Below are 20,619 nucleotides of genomic sequence, written 5' to 3'. Positions count from 1 at the left end.
AATTACTTTTGCACCAAGCCAAGTACCACCTCAAGTCATTAAAAATGATTATGGGACATCTGGAATATCACCAAGAAGTCCATTAGCTCTCTTGCCTGGCTTCTCATTCTTATAGGCTAGTGTAAGCAAGTAGCTTGTTTGTATGTACTTACCACAGCCAAGTAGATACGTTTTTATTGTCTATACGTTCACGTCTGTCGTAGACTTATAGAAATGAAGAGTTTGTCAGACTCTGGAATGGTCATCCACAGCAACAGGTAAAATCATGCCTGAAAGCAAAGCAGATAATATTGGAGACAGTGGTGATGTAAGTGTGCTTTGAGGTGCTCCCATCAGGCAAATTGTGGAAGATGTTTGCTCTGTCAATGGTTATTTATTAGCCGCAATAGCAAAGTTTACTGTAGAACTATATAAAGTTAGCTGGAAAATCCATGTATGATTATTCTTGATGTAACTGAAGGGCTGTTCTCCCATTTGATAGAAGCTAATTTTGACTAGGTTTATGCACTCTCCAGTTTGCAATGAGATATGAACAATTAATTCACTTGGGCAGTTGTATCACTCTGGCCCATTGCAGGCTCCCCACAAAACATAATTTGAATATTAGAAACCAGACTCAGGCAATTGCTTTGGAGGATAAGGTTATCAGTGGCTAGTAGTCATGATGGCTGTGCTCTGCCTCCATGGTTGGAGGCAGTATGCTTCCAAATACCAGTTGCTGGAAACTGCAGCAGGTGAGAGCACTCTTTCCACCCAGGTGCTGCTTGCAGGCTTTCTATAATGGGCATCTGGTTGACCATTGTGAGAACAGGATGCAGGACTAGATGGCCCATTGGTCTGATCCAGCCAGGCTTTTCTTATGTATGTTCCATTTCCCTAGAATGGGGGTGGAGGGATGGTGGGCTTTTTCAGCCTGAAGGCCTCATTCCCTTCCGGGAGCCACATGCCATTGGTGGATGGGACAAGAAGTAAAAGCAGGTGAAGCAACCAAAGTTAATTTTACCTTTATACAGTAGGCTAATTTGTACACACAACTCTCTATTTTTTAGCCAGGCAAACAAGAAGCATTATCAGAATTCAAAGACACATTCTAGCCAGGTACAAACACTCAAGGAGGGTGCAAACCAGGGCCAGTATGGAGTATGATCTGGGGTGGGTCTTGAAGGTCAGATAAAGAGGCCTGTGGAGCCACATTGGTCCATGGGCCTGAGGTTTCCCGGCCTTGCCCTAGAGTGAATTTAATTTCTCCTTTCCTTTCTGAGCATTAACTGGGGTTTCATATTAGATGTGTGCCAACACTAACAATAGTCAAAGCTGTTTGCTAACCTTATAACTATGGTATGCAGTGCAAACCCACTTTAAACCGTTGTTCCAAATTAAATTTGGAAGGGAACTATAGCTTGGTATTATAAGCTAGAACACCTACTTTGCATGCCAAAAGACCAGGTATCTTCTCTGGTATCTTCAGTTGTAAGGATTCCATGTGGCAGGACTGACAGAGACTCCCTTTCCCAAGGCCCTTGGAGAGAATACTGAGCAATATCTGCCACCCAGAGTACACAACTCCTGGCCTCATAAGACAAATGGCCTGATTCAGTGCATGGCAGCTTCATTTCCTCAGAGGCAAACGTTAATCATGGTTATCATCACATATACATGGAACCTGCAACTAGGGTGGACACTGGCAAGGGAGGGAGGTGAGTGCATTCCCAAGGACAGCTCCTGTTTCCGAAGCCATTATTTGCAGGCACTCTGGTGTTTCATCTGCACCAACTCTGCCAATGATGGGATAACAAGTAAGGGCCAAACTACATGTGGTGCTAATCTTTCTTTGATGTCCCAGTGTCATGACTGGGATTCTATTTCCTTTTTTAAAAAAAGGAGAATCAGTCCTAATATCAGTTGTGGGGAGGGAGATCCCAAAGCAAACAGCAGCTTTAGAGGTACATAATAGCTTTGTGGGGTTCAGCTAGAAAATATGCTGCAGTTCCAATCTGGAACACCCCCCCCTTCAGTTACATATTTTGCTATTTGTTATCAGATAGAACCAAATACACATTTGGTGTCATTTGACCATGATAGTACCTTGCTTTGTTTCACATTAGTTGCTTAAGAAAAATGAATATTTGTAACTGGAATTCTTTTAATAATCCTATGTAATGGTTCTTTTGAAAATATAGTTTGAAACCTGTCAGCATGAAAAGTGTGGCTCAAACCATTTGAGGACAGGTTTTTGCCTTAATCCGTACAAGTATAGATGTTGTACAATGAGGTCAGAAACTATTACTATAGTGGCAAATTGCAGTTGGTAAATCATACCTCTATCTATGCACTCCATGTCTTTGCCACACTCTAGCAGGACCAGCAAATGAATCCCTTAGTGGATATATATGCAGGAGAAGAGATGGAGGTGGAATAACCAAGATGCAATATAGGAGGGACAAAAACTGCCTTTCTCCCACACTGCTGTGAAGGAACTCTGCAATATATTGACTGTCTTTCTGCCCTGTATAAAAATCACAAACTCTTTGCAAGTTACCATATAAACCCATCAGTTCATTTCTTGAGCCAGTTGCATACTAGACCCCTTAAATTTGATTGATGAGACAATATCAAACTTTGCTTCCTAATTTGCTGCTTTTCCAGTAAAAGGAATAGAGATAGAAGACCACTTTTTGTACATCCTTCCTTACCCCCACCCCAGAAGATGCTTGCAATAAACACCTGCATTAAACATTGTAGCAGAATCTCATCACCAAATGCTTCCAGTCTCAGAACAATCTTATCTTATGCGACAGACAATGAAACCTTGATAAAGTTACAGCCCAATCTCCTTAATGGAAACAGAATTAAATTAGCAGCACAAAATACGAAAGAGTAACTGGAAAAGTCTTCAGTTGTGATCTCATGTCTGGGAAAGGAAACTTGATCTATTATGCTGAATGTAAATCTAGCATGCTGGGTTCATGCAACCTCAATGAAAAAGTCATTTCATTCAGAAAGCATAATATGTAATGCTGTAAGAAAAACAAGGAAGGGGGTGGTGGCAGTCCTAGATGTTACCTAAAAGGCCTGAATGATGTCATAGCCAGTGGGAGGAGGCAAAGAGTCCCTCTGCACTCACAGAGTTCCCCCTGTCTCTGGACAGTAGCAGAAGGTGCAAAGCCTCTGAGAATTCCTTTTCCTGAAAAAATCTACAAAGAAAGAACAAGACAGACAGAATAACCTTTCCTGTAAGTTTTAAACTTCTTTCTCTCTCTGATTTTTAGCATGTGTTATTTGGACAGAACTAAAAGCAACGTTTGCATTTGCACCAAGGTACTTTGGCTTCTCCCTTTCCTGCTCTCCTTTTCCTGTCTCCCCCACTGTTGATATTTAGATTGTAAGGTCTTTGGGACAGAGACTCATTTTTTTATGTCATTCCACAAAGCATCAGATTTTTTGATGATAGCGTATATGTAAAATAAGGACTATGTTCTTTAACAAAGCTTTTTAGGGTTTAAATTTGAAAGCTCATCACTGGGTACTGTAAAACTAACAGTTCAGTCCTAACCTATTTACTTGGAAGGAAGCCCTGTTGATTTCCTTGTGCCTTACTTTGAAGTATAGTAGTGGGGCCCAAGTTTGTGCCCTCTATATGCACATGGGGAATGATACCCTGGAACACCTCCTTCAAAATACATTGTGATTGTTCAGATTCTGAATTGTTTGGAGCATGACAAAAATCACAGAAGTACCAAGAGCTTTCTGTTCACATTTTGTGATAGATGTTATTTTTAGTACTTTCTGATCCTACACTCTACCCAAGTAGCTCAAGGCAATGCATATGCCTCTTTACCCCCCCATCCCCACAATTTTATCCTCGCAACAACTGTGTAAAGAAGATAAGGCTGAGAGATAGTGGCCTGATTTGCACGACTGGCAGGACAGGACAAACATGCAGGCTTCCAAGAGGAGATGGCAGCCCCTTTTGCTCCCATGCGCATGAGCTCAGCCAACGTTTGGCTTAGTGTGTCTCATGGTTAAGCTCTCTCCTAGCCATGGGTTAGAGCCAAGAACTTTGGCTTAGCTCAGCAAACGCAGCAGTAAAAAGGACTGGGGAGGAGCAAAGTAGCTGGGAGCTCCTCTCTGGGAGCCCATACATCCACACGGTCCCTGTAAGTCATAGTTTGGCGTACTGTAGAGATGTGAAGGCCCAGGGAAAAAATGGAAAAATTCAGAAAGAAACAGATTTTCCGAAGCCTTTTTTGTTTTTGTTTTTTTGTGTGAAAAATTGGGAAAAAAAGAAAAAATGTTTTATTTTAGCATGATGAATAAAATGAATAAAATGTTTCATTGAATCTTGTTCCCCCCTTTTTCTCAGTTCTGTTTATGGATATGGGTACTTTATGTCTGCTTGACACTGTGGAGGACTAGCAGAGACATAAATAATTTTCTTTGTTATTAATGCTGATGGTTTCTTCTGTTTTTTTAAAAAAATGTTTTTTACCTGCTCCTCATAAACTGGCAAAATGAAAGAGGTTCCTTACAGTTCAGGAGATTATAGCTCCATTTGTTACAAAAAAAGTAAAAATGTAAAGAAGTAAATTCAATTTATAATAATTGTTTGAATAGCATGTACTTTTAATATACCAAATGTGATAATTTTATGCCAAACAAGCTTGTACATAATTACATTTTATGTTCCTGAAGTAAAAAAGTGACTTTCAATCTGTAAAAAGTGCTAATACTGCATTTTTTCAATTTTTCCAAAAAAATCCATTTTTTTCTGAAGAAAAACGGAAAAAAACAGTTTTTTCCATAGCTTCAAAACTTCTGGAAATTTTACATCTCTAGCGTAGTGTGTCGTGCAAACTAAGCCAGCGACTGACCCAAAATCATCTAATACAGGGATTCCCAGACTGTGGTCTGTGAGCTTCATTTAGGTGGCCACAGTGTGTCTGTAAAAATGCAATTAAAAATCATGCAGCATCTAGCACAGCACATTACAGTTGCTACAACAGGGAGAAAAATCATTAAGTGGTCCACTAAGACCCTCAGCAATTTTCAAGTGGTCTGTGGGGGGGGGGAAGTTGGGGGACCACGGATCGAGTGAACATTATGGCAGGTCAGGGAGCTGAATGTTTGTGGAAGTCCAACACTCTAATCATTATACCACATTAGCTCTTATGTTAACATGCAGTAAATACGTATTTCTCCCACTTACCAGCTTCATGCATACAATACAGACCAGTATGTCAGCCTACTAAAAAGTAGAGGTATCTTCCCCTAAAATGAACTAGTATAATTTTCTAACCCCATCCATGTCCACTACTCTAATCTTTCAAGGTTGAGGATTTGTCTCTCTATCCACATTCATAAGTGCATTTGTTGACCTTAAGGTAAGTGTCAGCTATGGGTCATCACTTGGGACAGACTCAAAGGACAGAACTACAGGATGACTTTTTATTAAAGGGCAGTGAAGGATAATGAGCATTTGATTCAGCAAAACCATTAGTTAGGTTGCTTCTCCTACAACCTCAGCCATCCTACAACATCTTAATGAAAGAGAATTGCCACACAGATCTATACAAATCTAAGTACAGTAGGGCCCTGCTTTTCGGCGTTCCGCTAATACAGCGGCTAAAATTAGAGTAAGGCCCCACTCATATGGCACTTGTTCCACTTTTACAGCATTTTTTGGGCGTCGGGTACCATTTTATTGACAGAGTTCCGCTTTTCAGTGGGGGTCTGGAACGTAACCCACCGTATGAGTGGGGCCCTACTGTAATTGTACAACCGATTTCCAAGCATTACCCAGCAGGCTGAATTTCAAGTATTTGCCTCTTTAGTGTCCTTTGACTTAGTGTCCCACCTCCAAAACAAACAGGAAAGACAGGATTTTCCTATATAAGAATGAGCAGCCCATCATATGTTCTTTCAGTACCAGAATTCTGTGAAATGCCTTTGGACAACAACATCAAAGAGGAGGCTTTAGGGTCATAAGACACTTTGTTGTTCTTGTTGCAGTAGACTGACACTGGCTACACCTCTGGAAATTTACACATGAGTTAATAGAGTTAGGGGGAAAGGTGCAACCCACCAAGCTTGAGAATAGGTACACAAATAGCATTTCCCTCCAGGACTGTCCACAATGACTGCAAAGTGCAATATAAATTGTCCATAACATCTTCTGCACAAAACATACAAAAAGTGAAAACTCAATGAAGATGTTACTGTTGTTTCAACTCCTTACAAATATTAACTTGTGTAATTCACCAGAACTGTTACAAAGCTATCCAACAACTCCACTGCAGTAACAGCCACTATGGCAGCTTTATGTAGCTGGGTTTCTGAAAATGCACAGAATCCCAACTACATTTTTTTTGACTGCCTTCAAGTCGATTCTGACTTAATGGCGACCCTATGAATAGGGTTTTCATGGTAAGCAGTATTCAGAGGTGGTTTACCATTGCCTTCCTCTGAGGCTGAGAGGCAGTGACTGGCCCAAGGTCACCCAATGAGCTTCATGGCTGTATGGGGATTAAAACCCTGGTCTCCCAGGTCACAGTTCAACACTCTAACCACTACACCACACTGGCTCTCAACTACATATAATTATTGCTTTAAACCTAGAGGACATAGCCACACCTATAGGCATTCTCACAGCATCCTTGGTGACACCACTGACACCCAGTAATCATGGCATGGTACACCAATGGCACCCACATATTAGCCATGCATGGAAGGAACCAATCCATGTATAGCATTGGTAGAACACCTCTCTAACATCAAACCACCAAAAAGATACAACCCAGCAGGCACAAAATAGTGTCCTCACCAGTATGAATGACCAACACCAGCCTTATAACTAACACTCCAGAGCAGTTTTTGTACAGCAGAACCATGCTTTAAGCCCTCAGAAACTGTTTCTGTGTTTTCAAGATGTTTCCTTTGAGTATGATATTGTTTGCTGCCAGTTTAGTAGCTTTTAAAATACTTTTTGTGAGGGGTGTTAGAGGTAGGGAAGGCGATATTATACACGAGAGTGGCTATATACTATAGCCAGCATGGATTTTTCACATTCCGCAATGTTAAATTGAAAATATCCCCCATGCCATTCTGCTGCTTCCCATAAGCTCATTTCAAAACAAAACCTAACAAAACCTATATTCCTGAACTCAGAAATGCTTGCTTAACAGCACTCATGGTGATACACAAAACAGTCAGAGAGAATCCAGTGTACAAACTGTAAAAAGAGAGAGAGAAATCCAGACTCCTGTTGGGCTGCTTTCTGTCAGTGGTCTCATGATTTGTTGAAAATAGTTAAAAATCAGCCATATTTACAGAATACTTGTAATCCTATTACTGGCCTTGCCCATATGCTGACCTTCATCTTCTGCAGTTTAAAAGTTTAAAAAATCATGGCTGATTTTTAATTAATTTAAGAAATTTAACAACAGACTACTATAGTTCAGGCATGATCAGTAAGAACCATCAGTGTTCTAAAAACCAGAGTAACAGCTGTTCGGCATGGCTAATCTGGGGGCCACACCCAGCCAGGCATTTATTCCACTTTAAACAGTCATGACCTCTCTCAAATAATTCTGGTAAATGTTGTTTGCGAAGGGTGCTGTGAGTTGATAGAGGACTCCTATTCTCCTGACAGAGCTCCAGTGAACAGAGTGGTTTAACAGCCAGCCCCTCTTCTGGAGATTGTAGCTCTGTGAGGGGAATAGGACGCCTCCTAGCAACTCTCAGCACCCTTCACAAACTACACTTCCCAGGATTCTTTGGGGGAAGCCATGACTGTTTAAGAAGTGAAATAAAAGTCTGATGTGGATGTGGCCAGGGACAGCTTTGGTTTAAATTTGAGTGGGAGACTACACGTGCCTGCTGTAGAATAAAAAGATGAGGGAAACTCTGAAAAACAATGATACTGTACACAACATTTTCCTTTTGTAATGGAAAGGGGCTTTCCCTCTCCCCAGTGCCCACTCACCCAATCTCCTCCCTTCCCCTCCTCCTGCTTCCTCCCCCTTCCTCCCCTTCTCTCCCCCCTCCCAGCCACTCCCCTAGGTCAGTTCACCTATCCTATGCATGATTGTACAGGAGTAAATTCCACTGGACTCAATAAGCATGCAAATGATCAGTCCATTCTCAGCAAGCTTGCACAGGATCCATTTCTTTCCTCCCGGGTTAAAAAGCAGAGACTTTTTGCAAAAACTGCAAAAAAAACCTTGCAGTTTAAGAATGTACCTATAGCCAACAGATATTTCTATCAAAACTTAAAAAGCAGGGAAATTGGGCAGCTATAGTGAATGCACCAGGAGACCAGGAGACCTGACCTCCTCTCTGAGATATAGTACTGCCCTACAAATTTGTAAAAATGCAAACACAATTTGGGTTGGATGCCAGCCACCCAGCACGTTAAGTTGCTCAGAGGTCTAAATTTGTATTTACAAAATAAATAAATGGAGATTTTATGCAAATTTATGCCATGTGCCTATGCTCAAAGTCTTTTAAGTACCTAGCAACACCGCTTGCCATTGAATGTCCCCTTACCTTTCCTTTAATATCTCTCCACTCCCAAATAAGCTGTAAAACAGAAAAAAGGGGCTTATACCGCAGGGAAGGAGATATGAATAAGGGCTATTTAAGAAAGTATAGCTCTTGATAACTATTGGACAGTTGCTCTCTGAAGAGCTCTCTAACCCAAGATCTTGAATGCTGCTGCTACTTTCAGTAATAAACATGAGTATTCATCTCAGTTGGTAAGGTGTAATTTTAGATTATACTGTTAGCACACAACTAATCCTTTCAAAGGAGTTCATCTTCTTTCAGTGCAGTCAAAGGTGTAATTGTGCAAAATGAAGTGTACAAACCAGACAAAGCTGCATTTCATGCTCCACGCTGACCTCCTTCTGCCAGAAGCCATTTTGTGCTGGAGATACTGAAAGGCATAGGCATTTGTCAAATATGTTAAAGAGTGAAAAGATGTTAAGCTGTTGTCAGTCATTCAGGAAGAACACAGAGAGAGGCAAGCCTCAGCTTGGTGTGGAAAAGCAGTGGTTTATTTTTTAAGAATGCCCAATGGATTTTGAGCATAGGCCTTTGTCAGGACCCCTCCTGTATCTTCCACTCTGTCACGGTCCCACCTCAGGGTCCTGGTCTCTTAACTGTTCTCTCACCAGCACTAGCACAGATCTCTCAATATCCCACTGTTAGGCAGCACCACCTGACACTCCCTGTAGACAGTATTGCCTTGAGACTGTGCCTTAGTCTCCTCCTGGCCTATAGCTACGTTGTGTCTGGGTGCGTGCACTTACAGGCCACAACCCCCTTGTATCTTTGTGCCTATAAAGATTACAGCCCTAGGTTGCTCTGGATACCTGATGATGTTACACTATCTCTTCACTGCTACCACCATTGATACTGTTTCCCAACGTTGGTATATGCCCTGCCCACCCTTCTGGTCTGTGAAACCCAGCCAAGGATCAGGCATTTTGGTAAATCAAGAACTATTATTTACACAGGGAATAACAAGATTACTTAAAGGTTTAGTCAACATGCATGTGGTTTCATAAGATGTGTTACTCTTGATATTTCTTAATCATAAATAACCTTCCTCATTACCCACCTAAATCCAAACCACTCCTCAACCCTCTCCAAAAACCCCTCTCAGAACAACTGTCATCCTCTCATTTATACTTTGACACCCAGATGCTCAGCCAATCATCACACAACATTCTTCAACATTCCAACCCATGTACTTCCCCCTCTCACTCAGTCTACTTACTACATATACTCTTAACTAACCCGCACTTACCATATTTACAGTAATTACATTTACAGGGGCATCACAGCCTTCCTCAGGGGCAAACAAATGACATATACTCAGAGCTTGTTTTGTGTACTCACTGGTATGGCACCTCTTTTTTTGCTGCCCATGCCAATCATTTATAAAGATATAAATACCAGCACCTCATCTTTTATCAAAAAGTACTGCATATACCTAAGCATGGGTGTTAAAATGAACATAAACAGCTATGTCAAATATAGGGTATTGAGGATGTAATCTTGGAAAAACAATTCAAAAAAAGTTACTAATAATTTACTACTAACAATATTTTATTTTATTTGACAAAATTTATATAGGCATACCCCGCTTAAAGTAGCTTCACCTAAAGTAGCCTCGCTATAAAGTACATGCTCCATACTCCACCATACCCCGCTTAAAGTACGCGCGCTTCTCAATAACGGACAATTTATTGGCATGACGCCGCTGCCATCTAGTGGTGATTGCATGCAGTACAAGTGAAGATAATTGCTTCACTTTAAGTACATTTTCACTTAAAGTACACTCTCCAGTCCCATTGCCTACGTTAAAGTGGGGTATGCCTGTATACTGCTTGATTGTAAAAAAAACTAAGCAGTTTACAAAAATATATAATTGGAAACTGTATGTAACTGAAGGCTAGGCATGCCTGAGGAAAATTTACTACTAGTGGTTAAGGTGTTGGACTACAGACCTGGGAGACCAGGGTTCGAATCCCCACACAGCCATGAAGCTCACTGGGTGACCTTGGGCCAGTCACTGCCTCTCAGCCTCAGAGGAAGGCAAGGGTAAACCACCTCTGAATCCCGCTTACCATGAAAACTCTATTCATAGAGTAGCCATAAGTCGAGATTGACTTGAAGGCAGTCCATTTCCATTTCCATTCACTAATTTGCTAAGATTTACTGCTGCTGCTGCTGCTGCTGCTACTACTACAGTACTAATAATAATAATGGTCAGCTTCCATGCAATATATTATAATGGCTAGGAAATGGCTAAAAACATCAGCAATAAAAATATAAAAACTGTTTCAAATCCAGTATAGATACAGACTGGGATCAGAATCTCCACTTGAAAGGCTTGTTGAAAAAAGGTCTTCAGTAGGTACTGTAAAAACAATAGAAACAGGTCCTGTCTGACATGTAACAGGAGAGAGTTCCCAAGGGGCCACCATATTAAAGACAATTCTTACATTGTACTGAACAGAGCTCCTCATGAGATGATCAGTAGGAGGCCCTTTCCAGCAGAGTGCAATCATTGGTTGGATATATAATGTGTGAGATTATCTTTTAGGGTACTACCTGAACATAGGACCTTTAGCAGTAATATGATCTGCTACTGAGCTATGACCTCCACCCCCAATAAAAAAATGTAACAAGTTATATATAATCTCAGTGATATCAATGTAAATTATTTGTCACTTTATAAAAAAATTAATGGAGTTGAAACATCTTTAAAGCATCATTTACTGCAAAAAGCTAGTGTAACTTGAGTACAACACTCAAAATTAGGTATTAACTAATTGAATAGGACAAAGACACTCATATAGCACATTTTGTTTTTAAACTTGTCAAGGCTGGATAGATTGTATACTTCCCTTACATCACTGGGATACAAGTAGTACACTGTAAAAACAGACTTTAAAATACATAAAAACAAAACAACTTAAAAAAAACAAAAAAAACTTTGAAGACATCTTTAAAAAAGGTTTAAAAACATATTGTTTTAAAAAAAGGTTTAAAATGTTGTGCAGAATGGACCTCCTGATAAGATGGTATCTGCAGGAGGCCCTCACCTGCAGAGTGCAGTGATCGGCTGGGTATATAAGGGATAAGACGGTTCAGAAAAGGAACAAGGGAATGAACAGAAAGAGCAAGCAAAAAAGCTTATGCTGAACCACAAAACACCTTTTTGCTCTCTTTGCCCTCTCATAATGCTTCTTTGCTCCATTTCCAAACATCAGCCATTAAAAATCATTGGCACTTGTCAAAAAGAACATTAAATCAACCAGCAGTAGCGCTGCTACAGATCCAGGGAGTTTTGCACTGAAGATGCAGAACTTCCACATCTTTGTTTCCAGTGGATGCTTTTTAAGTGGGGTAGTGGAGGAGATGGACAATCTCCCTTCAATCTCTATTTCGGACCACATAATATGAACCCAAGAGTAGCAAAATCGTGGCATCCTTGGAAGGCTACAGTGGATACAACAGAGCATTTCGGCCCATTAAGTGCAGAGATCCCAGTAAGTCAATCTTTTTGTTTGTTTGATGTGCCTCTGAAAGAAGCTATTAAACACCATGCCCTAGCAAAGAGTTGATTAGATTACATGTTCACTGATAGAGCTGATCACACCTCACACAGTATATTCCTCTAATTTGCCTTTCAGATCACTCTCCATTGCTGCCAGCCAACAAGACTGAAAAAGGATCAGCTGATGCCATTGGGTTAACTTATGTTGTTGGCTTTTCAGCTTGGCTTTTGATGCTGCCAAGTGGATATGCTGGCCGTCCTGTTTCCTCCATATTGCATGCATCCTAAGAGAAAATTCTTCCACAGAACCAGGTGTGCAGCTTGTGAGACGGGTCCTGGCCAAGGCTGCTGGAAGCCTTAGAGCTGCACAGGAGGAATGTGGGTGCTTCCAGATGCTTAACAGACAATGGTTCGTCGACGAATAGTAGTCACATGGCTCCCTCGGATGGTTGTTATGCTGGTGGTCCTCTGTTGTACAGTATCTGTGCTCTACATGTTGGCCTGCACCCCAAGAGGTGATTATCAGCAGCTTGCCTTCCCCAGAGTCAATAGCCCTACAGGAAAAGAGGGATATCAGGCTCTCTTACAGAAATGGGAAGAGCATCATTGGGACTACATCAACAGTCTGAAGAGGCATATTGTAGAGCTGAAGGATGAGCTCCAGGAGAGGAGCGAGCAGCTGAAGCACATGCAAGGACACAGCACTAACTTGCTGGGAGTGGGAACAGACCAGGGGAACCCCAAGAAGCCCCCAAAAGCCCTCTTGCAGTTCCTGCATTCCCAGATTGACAAAGCAGAGATACTAACTGGCATGAAGCTTCCAAATGAGTATGCTGCAGTATCCTTTGAGAGCTTCACCCTGCAGAAAGTGTATCAGCTGGAGATGGGTCTTACGCGTCACCCTGAGGAGAAGCCCATGCGAAAGGACAAGCGAGATGAGCTGGCAGAGGCTATTGAGTTGGGCTTGGAGACTTTAAACAGTCCAGAGAGCAATGGTAACACCAACCGTCGGACATATTTCACCTCGGACTTCATAGAAGGTGTGTATTCTTAGGGGTCAGGTGGGAATGAGGGAGGGAGGTTCTTGGAAGGAATGCCACATGCTAACTTTCAAGATATCCTATCTAAATTCAACTTAGTGGATGCTTGGAGATCTTTACATAAAATGGACAGGGACTACTCTTTTTACTGCTTTAGATATAAACGTTACTACAGAATAGATTACCTCCTCATAACTGACACTTTACAAACTACTTTACAGGAATCACAGATTGGGTCTTTCTTAATATCAGATCATGCCCGGTATGGGCAATATTAACTATGAGAGAGAAAGATGAAATAACACCTACCTGGCAATTTGATAACTTTTTACTTACCAATCAATTAGCAACAGATGCTATCCAATTGGCCATTAAGGATTACTTTACACACAATACAGGGATAGGAGTTAAAGAAAATATCATTTGGGATGCAATGAAAGCGGTAATACGAGGATGCTGTATTACAGAGAAAAATAAACTACAAAAACAAAAATCCATCCTAAAAAATAATCTATACAAAGAATTACAAAAGCTGGAACTTCAACATAAACAATCAGGCTCTATTAAAATTAGACATGAATTAGACACCATAAGGAAAAAAATAGAAGCCCTAGAAATCTCAAAAATAACAAAATGCATGATTTATCTCAAGCAAAATTTTTATGAAAAAGGTAATCAAAATTCCAAACTTCTAGCTAATCAACTACGTCATAAACTTTCTTCAAACAAAATATGGTGTGTGCAACAAGATAATGGCCAACTTACATATAAAACCCAAAAGATTCACTCTGAATTCATGTCTTACTACCAAACAGTATACAAAGCCCCAGAACCTAAGAATACAAATATACAGCCTTTTCTCCAAAACTTAAAGCTTACAAAGCTAGATCAAGACCAACAATCTATTCTAAACCAAAAGTTCACCGAGACTGAAATTAATGAACTTATCAAGAAACTTAAAAATAATAAATCCCCTGGGCCAGATGGCTTTTCTACAGATTTCTATAAGAAATTCAAGGCACAACTGGTCCCCCATCTATCACAGTTATTTAACACTATTTGGGAGGGTAAAGAGATCCCGTTAACTTGGAAAATATCACGCATAATAGTAATTCCCAAACCAGGGAAAACTCTGAATGACAAGAATAACTATAGACCAATTAACTTGTTGAACCAAGACCAAAAGATCTTTACCTCAGTTCTAGCAAACAGGCTTAGCCTCATCATGCCTGCTATTATCAACCCGGACCAAACTGGCTTTATTAAAGGCAGACAAATTTCAGACCCAATCAGACGGCTATTGAACATTATTTGGCATAGCAAAAAATATTATAAACCATTAGCAATATTTAAACTAGATGCCCTAAAGGCATTTGACTCACTACACTGGGACTTTCTTTTTCAGGTCTTGCAACACTACAAGTTTGGAAATACCCTCATTAACATTATACAAGGCCTATATAAACAAGGCTTAGCCAGCATCAGAATTAACACATTTGAATCAGGATTTATAAAAATTGAAAAGGGAACGAAACAAGGATGTCCCCTATCGCCACTTTTATTTGCCTTAACCATGGAACCTTTGGCTCAAGCAGTGAGAGAGGAATCCACCATTGAAGGATACTTTAATGGATCCACTCACAAAATAAGCCTGTTTGCTGATGATGCGGCCCTCCTTCTCTCAGATCCACTAGCGTCCTCAGATAGCTTAAAAAACTTATTTCAAAAATATAAGGACATGTCGGGATTCACCATTAATTACACCAAATCCGAACCCCTGTTTATAAACATAGGTCCTAATACACAAAAATTAGTTAAAGCAGCATTAGGAATCTCTATTTGTGCTAAAAAATTTAAATATCTAGGGGTCATATCAAAAAATATAAATAAATTGTTTTATTTAAACTATAACCCAATTATTAGAAAACTTAAAAGTAATCTCAAATCTTGGAAAAATAACTCTCTCTCAATGCTAGGCAGAATAGCTGCATTACAGATGATGCTACTTTCTCAATTCCTATTTCTATTTCAGGTTTTACCTATCCATATATCTAGCGATGTCATAAAATCATGGCAACATACAATTATCAAATTTATTTTTCAGCAGAAAAAATCTAGATTAGCCCAAACTTTAATCTATAGAAAATCAAATTTAGGGGGATGGAGCATTCCAAATCTAACATATTATCACAATGCCTTTCAAATTCGTCAAATGGTGTACTTAATTAAAAACATAAAGGAGAAACACTGGGTGGAGATGGAAATCAACCTTGCCGCTGATGCTTCACTTAGGTCCTTACCCTTTCTCTCAGTAAGACAGCAAACTATCAATAACATGGCCAATCCATTTACTAAATGTATGTTTCAGATCTGGAAATTATGGCAGAACAGATTGGCCCCCATAATTTCACCCTTGATACCTATTGCCTTTCATCCCAAATTTTATACTACTGACAGGGAATATCAGCTAAAAGAATGGAGTATGAGGGGACTCCATCAGAGCTTGGAAGATTACTTTTAAAAAGTAATAAATTACAGTTACAATTACTTGGCCAAAAAAGGTAGTAATTACAGTTACAATTACAGTTGCTCTGAAAATCACTGATTACTTTACTTTTTCTCAAAAGTAATCACTACAATTACATTTCAGTTACTTTTTTTAAAAAATGCCTACAAGGTGCTGGCCTTGGCTGCTTCACATCTAAGCCTAAAACAATATTAAAACTAAACACACACACAGGGGGTAGTAGAAGGGTTCGAATCCCCACATAGCCATGAAGCTCACTGGGTGACCTTGGGCCAGTCACAGCCTCCCATGAAAACCCTATTCATAGGGTCACCATAAGTCGGAATCAACTTGAAGGCAGTACATTATTTTTTTTATTTTGAAGAAGATGATTATGATAATGCAGCATTTCAAATTAATTCTGTATGACAAGCATTCCATGCCAAGCTTGGAAAACCAAGGAGGAGGTATAAAATGTAGGCAAAAATACTTTTGACAAAATGCCATTTATCCTTTATATCTATATCTATAATTAACAATACAGCTGAATGATGTATGTAAAGTATTTTTTCTCTTTCCCTTTTTTATTAGTATTTTAGTACTACTGCTAAAGTTCTGATGAAAGAATAAAGCATTCATTAGCCACATTCAAATGGTTAGAACACATCACATAAATTCCACTGAAGTTGGAGTTTTTGCCATAGAAAAGGCAAAAAATACATACCCTATGATAGCCCAATAGACAATCAGAACTAATATAAAACCCTATTGCTTCTCATTTGCAAATCTTGCAAGATCTAAGGTAACTCTAGATCATGTGAGTTCAGGTGATGCATGTTATGTAAATTTGTATAGATATTAGCAGAGATTGTCAACAGTCTGAGATGTGTGTGTGCCAATGTGTGCGTTTACCTAAGTGGCAGGCTTTTACCCTGCACTGAGATCACTGAGACTTAAGACTTAGTAAAATAAGAAAAGCTATTTTATTTATAGAAATACATAGTAGATAGGAAAGGCATACCTAGTTCTAGCTAACTTGGAGGCGCAACACTCAGGTTTGGGAGTTGCCCTCCTGGCTCAGGAGGGAGAGAGCAGAGACAAAGGTGTCTCCTCTCTCTTGGATTCCTTTATTGCTTAACTGCATTCTGTGTTTGCCTCTGTAATTCTCACTTTTTTTTACCCACTGTTTGAATGTCTTTTGGGAATGCCTACTGATTATTTGTTATCATTTTGGGCTGATTACTTTCAGCTATTATCTCACCAAAGTTGCATACACATGACAGATTTAAAGCATATTTCCACCACCACCCCAAAAAAGAATCCTGGGAACTGTAGTTTGTTACGGGTGCTGGGAATTGTAGCTCTGTGAGGAGTAAACTACGGTCCCCAAGATTCTTGGGGAAAAGCCATGTGCTTACATGTATGGTGTCTACTGGAAGACCCTTACGGATTGATTCTATACTCCCAGAAGTAAATCCTATTTACTGCTATGGGAATTACTTCCAAGTAAGTATGCTTGGAATTGCAGCTTTTAGGTCATGCTTAATAGCCACCTTGTATCAAACTGAACAGTTTCCAATCAGATTTAAATACTAACCACTTAAACTGGTCAGAGTGTCATTCCCTCTATTTCTGAAGCTCAGGCTGGAAGTGTTGTTGCTTATGTAGCCATGGTATCACCATCCATACCACACATAATAAGGAGTATTAGTGGGCAAGAGGGAACCCCAAGTGTTGCAGTATACAAAAAAGTGAGAGAGAAAACAGAAAGGGGATGACTCCCAAAACAGCCCAAATGAGTACTGAGCATGCTCTGTTATGAAATGCTCAGTGGCTGTGTGAGTGAGTGAGTGAGTGAGTGTGTGTGTGTGTGTGTGTGTGAGAGAGAGAGAGAGAGAGAGAGAGAGATCTCAGCTAACAGAAAATTATAGAATAGTAGAGTTGGAAGGAACCTTTAAGGTCATCGAGTCCACACCCCTGCTAAATGCAGGAATCCAAGTTAAAGCACACCTGACAGGCCAATTCCCCCCACAGAACTCCAGTCACAGAATTGTCTGAGAAGAGGGGCTGGCTGTTAAACCACTCTGGACATTGGAGCTCTGTCGGGAGAATAGGAGTCTCCTAATAACACTCAGCACCCGTCACAAACTACACTTGCCAGGATTCTTTGGGGGAAGTCATGACTGTTTAAAGTGGCATAAATGTCTGGCGTGGGTGTGGCCAGAAGGTCATCCAGCGAGTTCATGGCTGTGGTAAGATATGAACTCAGAACGTCCCAGCTGCACCCAGCATGGAACTACACTTTCAGCAGCAAATACCAGAAAACCAACTAAATGTGTGCTGTCAATGTGCAAAGCATTTGCTGGGGTGCATTTGGGTAGGTGAAGCAGGAGATAGATGGAAGGGGCTGTTTTCCATGCCTGCCACGTTACCAGTGCAATGCCCCATGTTTTTCCTTATGGAACTCCATCAGCTAGGGAAAAGTGGCCAGGGAAGGGGTTGCAGATAAAAAGTTTCAGCAGCAAATTACCCCCTCTCATCACTTCTCCCTAACAAAATGCCCCCCACATCAGTAGCAGACACCAGCAGGAAAGTTCTTTTTTGAGTTGTAATTCAGCTCTCATTCTGTTAATTCCCAAACTACACCAGTTGTCATTTTGACCTACATGCATAGGGAGACAGTGTAAAGGGTGTGCACAAGGGGGAGGGGATGACAAAGGATTTAGGACTTAAAGATTTAATATTCCATGAGTAGAAAAAAATACCCTATGCAAATGTCTATATTATTGCAGAAAAGTTCAGTTCTACATATGTTTGCCATCTTTTCCTCAAGCACAACTGTTTTTGAGATAACAGTCTTATTCTCTCTTGCCCTTCACCAAAAAGCCATGTTAGTTGTCCAGTATGTGAAATGACTGCAAGCAGGTGCAGCCCAAGACATTTTGCTACTTGAAGCAGAAGAGCAAATGGTGCCCTGCCCCCAAGTCAAGGTCATAGTACCATAGCTTGAAAAGTTATGTTGGCATTTGAGGCAGAAAATCTCACAAGTACCTCTTCCTGACAGTAAATATACAACAACCAAAAATTAAAATAGCTAATAATTTGTTGCATGGTGCCCCAAATTAGTTGCTTGGGGTAGTCATCTCTTGCTGCCTAGTGAGAGTCGCTCTATGAGAGGCACATAACTGAAGCAAAACACACAAACAGAAGTATGAGACTGCACCTACCTCCTATGCTCTTGCCAGTTCCCAATTTTCACCCTCTCTGGAGGGGTGCAAGGACAAGCAGAGGGGATGCAAAGAGGGTGCAAGGACAAGCGGAGGGGATGCAAAGAGGGTGCAAGGACAAGCGGAGGGGATGCAAAGAGAGTGCAAGGGCAAGTGGAGGGGATGCAAAGAGGGTGCAAGGACAAGCGGAGGGGATGCAAAGAAGGTGCAAGGACAAGCGGAGGAGATGCAAAGAGGGTGAAACTACAAGTGGAGGGGATGCAAAGCGGGTGCAAGGACAAGCGGAGGGGATGCAAAGAGGGTGCAAGGACAAGCGGAGGGGGTGCAGAGAAGGTGCAAGGACAAGCGGAGGGGGTGCAGAGAAGGTGCAAGGACAAGCAGAGGGGATGCAAAGAGGGTGCAAGGACAAGCAGAGGGGATGCAAAGAGGGTGCAAGGACAAGCAGAGGGGATGCAAAGAGGGTGCAAGGACAAGCAGAGGGGATGCATGGACAAGCAGAGGGGATGCAAGGACAAGCAGGGGATGCCAGGAAGAGCAGAGGGGGTGGGCAAGCAGGCTGAGGAAGGCAGGATGAGCGGGGGGGGTAGGGAGTGTAGGCTGGAAAGGGTAACACATACACTCACCTCCACAGCTCTTCACTTCCATTCTGCTGCTTCTGCCTTCTACTCCTCCTTGCCCTCCAGCTCTGTCTGACTCTCCACTTCCTCCCTCGTGCCTCCATAGAGCACGAGGGAAGAGCTAAACAGCGCAGAAGCCCAGTTTGAGGCACATATCTTTCCTCCACCATTCCACCAATCACAGCAGCAGATGATTTCCCCTGCTTTCCCCCCCAGTAACGTCCAAATGTAACGCAAAAAAGTTACATTTGCAGCTCAAAAGTAATGAAATTACCACTCGTTCTGTTACATACAAAATGTAACGAAGTTACCCACTCATTATGCAAAAAAGTAACAAATTACAAGTAACTTGTTATTTCTAACGAGTTACTTCCAAGCTCTGGACTCCATAGATTATGTTATTTCTTTGCAAACTCTTTCCCCCTTTCAGTTGAACAATTAAAACTGAAATTGAGAGGAATAAAACTGGACTGGCTAACATTAGCCCAGGTCCGCAGCTTTATTATTTTAAAATACACGAAACAACAAGCAACAAGATCTCTAACACAATTTGAGCACTTACTCCAAGATACACACAAAGGAGAAAAAGGTCTGGTCTCTAAAATTTACTCCATTTTGCTTAACTCATCTCTAAAATCCACTCTTTCTCTCAAGGAAATATGGGAGACAGATCTGGGCTCTGAAATACAACTTCGAGACTGGGATAGGTTATGGGAAACGAAAACATTTAAGACTGTCTCTAGCTATGTCAAAGAACATTCACTGAAAATGATACATCGATGGTATCGCACACCTGTCCAGATATCACGCATGTTTTCCACGGCCTCTCCACTATGCTGGAGAGACTGTGGAAACAAAGGAACATATTTTCATGTCTGGTGGGAACGTGAAACAATACAAGCTTTTTGGCTCAGGGTTTATGATGAAATGTTGTTGATTTCTAAAGAACACTTTGATTTTACGCCAAAATTATTGCTATTAAACATATTTGATGCTACAAACGCAAAGCTGCTCTCCAATGAATTGATCATCTACATGACCTTAGCAGCAAAATTAACAATTGCATCGCAGTGGAAATCAGCAAATGACCTCTCAATAAAACAATGGTATAACTCCCTCTGGAATATAGCCATAATGGAAAAACGTACACATGAACTAAAAC

General features: G+C 40.8%; 1 protein-coding gene across 2 annotated transcripts in view; it reads left to right on the top strand.

Moving 5' to 3' along the window:
- The window catches only part of CSGALNACT1 (chondroitin sulfate N-acetylgalactosaminyltransferase 1), a 53,720-nt gene that overhangs the window by 10,068 nt on the left and 23,033 nt on the right, over positions 1-20,619 (top strand). Inside the window, exons 1-2 of one of the 2 annotated variants that reach the window (XM_061589700.1) lie at positions 3,128-3,233; positions 12,204-13,107. In XM_061589700.1, the coding sequence (XP_061445684.1) occupies positions 12,474-13,107 (634 nt within the window). In that variant the 5' untranslated portion in view covers positions 3,128-3,233; positions 12,204-12,473. Of the gene's footprint in view, positions 1-3,127; positions 3,234-12,203; positions 13,108-20,619 lie in introns of those variants that run through there. The other variant, XM_061589699.1, reaches the window with a different exon arrangement.

This window comes from Rhineura floridana, chromosome 11 (genome assembly GCF_030035675.1).
Source record: "Rhineura floridana isolate rRhiFlo1 chromosome 11, rRhiFlo1.hap2, whole genome shotgun sequence".
In the NCBI taxonomy this organism is placed as follows: Eukaryota; Metazoa; Chordata; class Lepidosauria; order Squamata; family Rhineuridae; genus Rhineura; species Rhineura floridana.
Note: the sequence above shows the minus strand (reverse complement) of the source record. Positions and strands in the feature narration are given on the sequence as shown.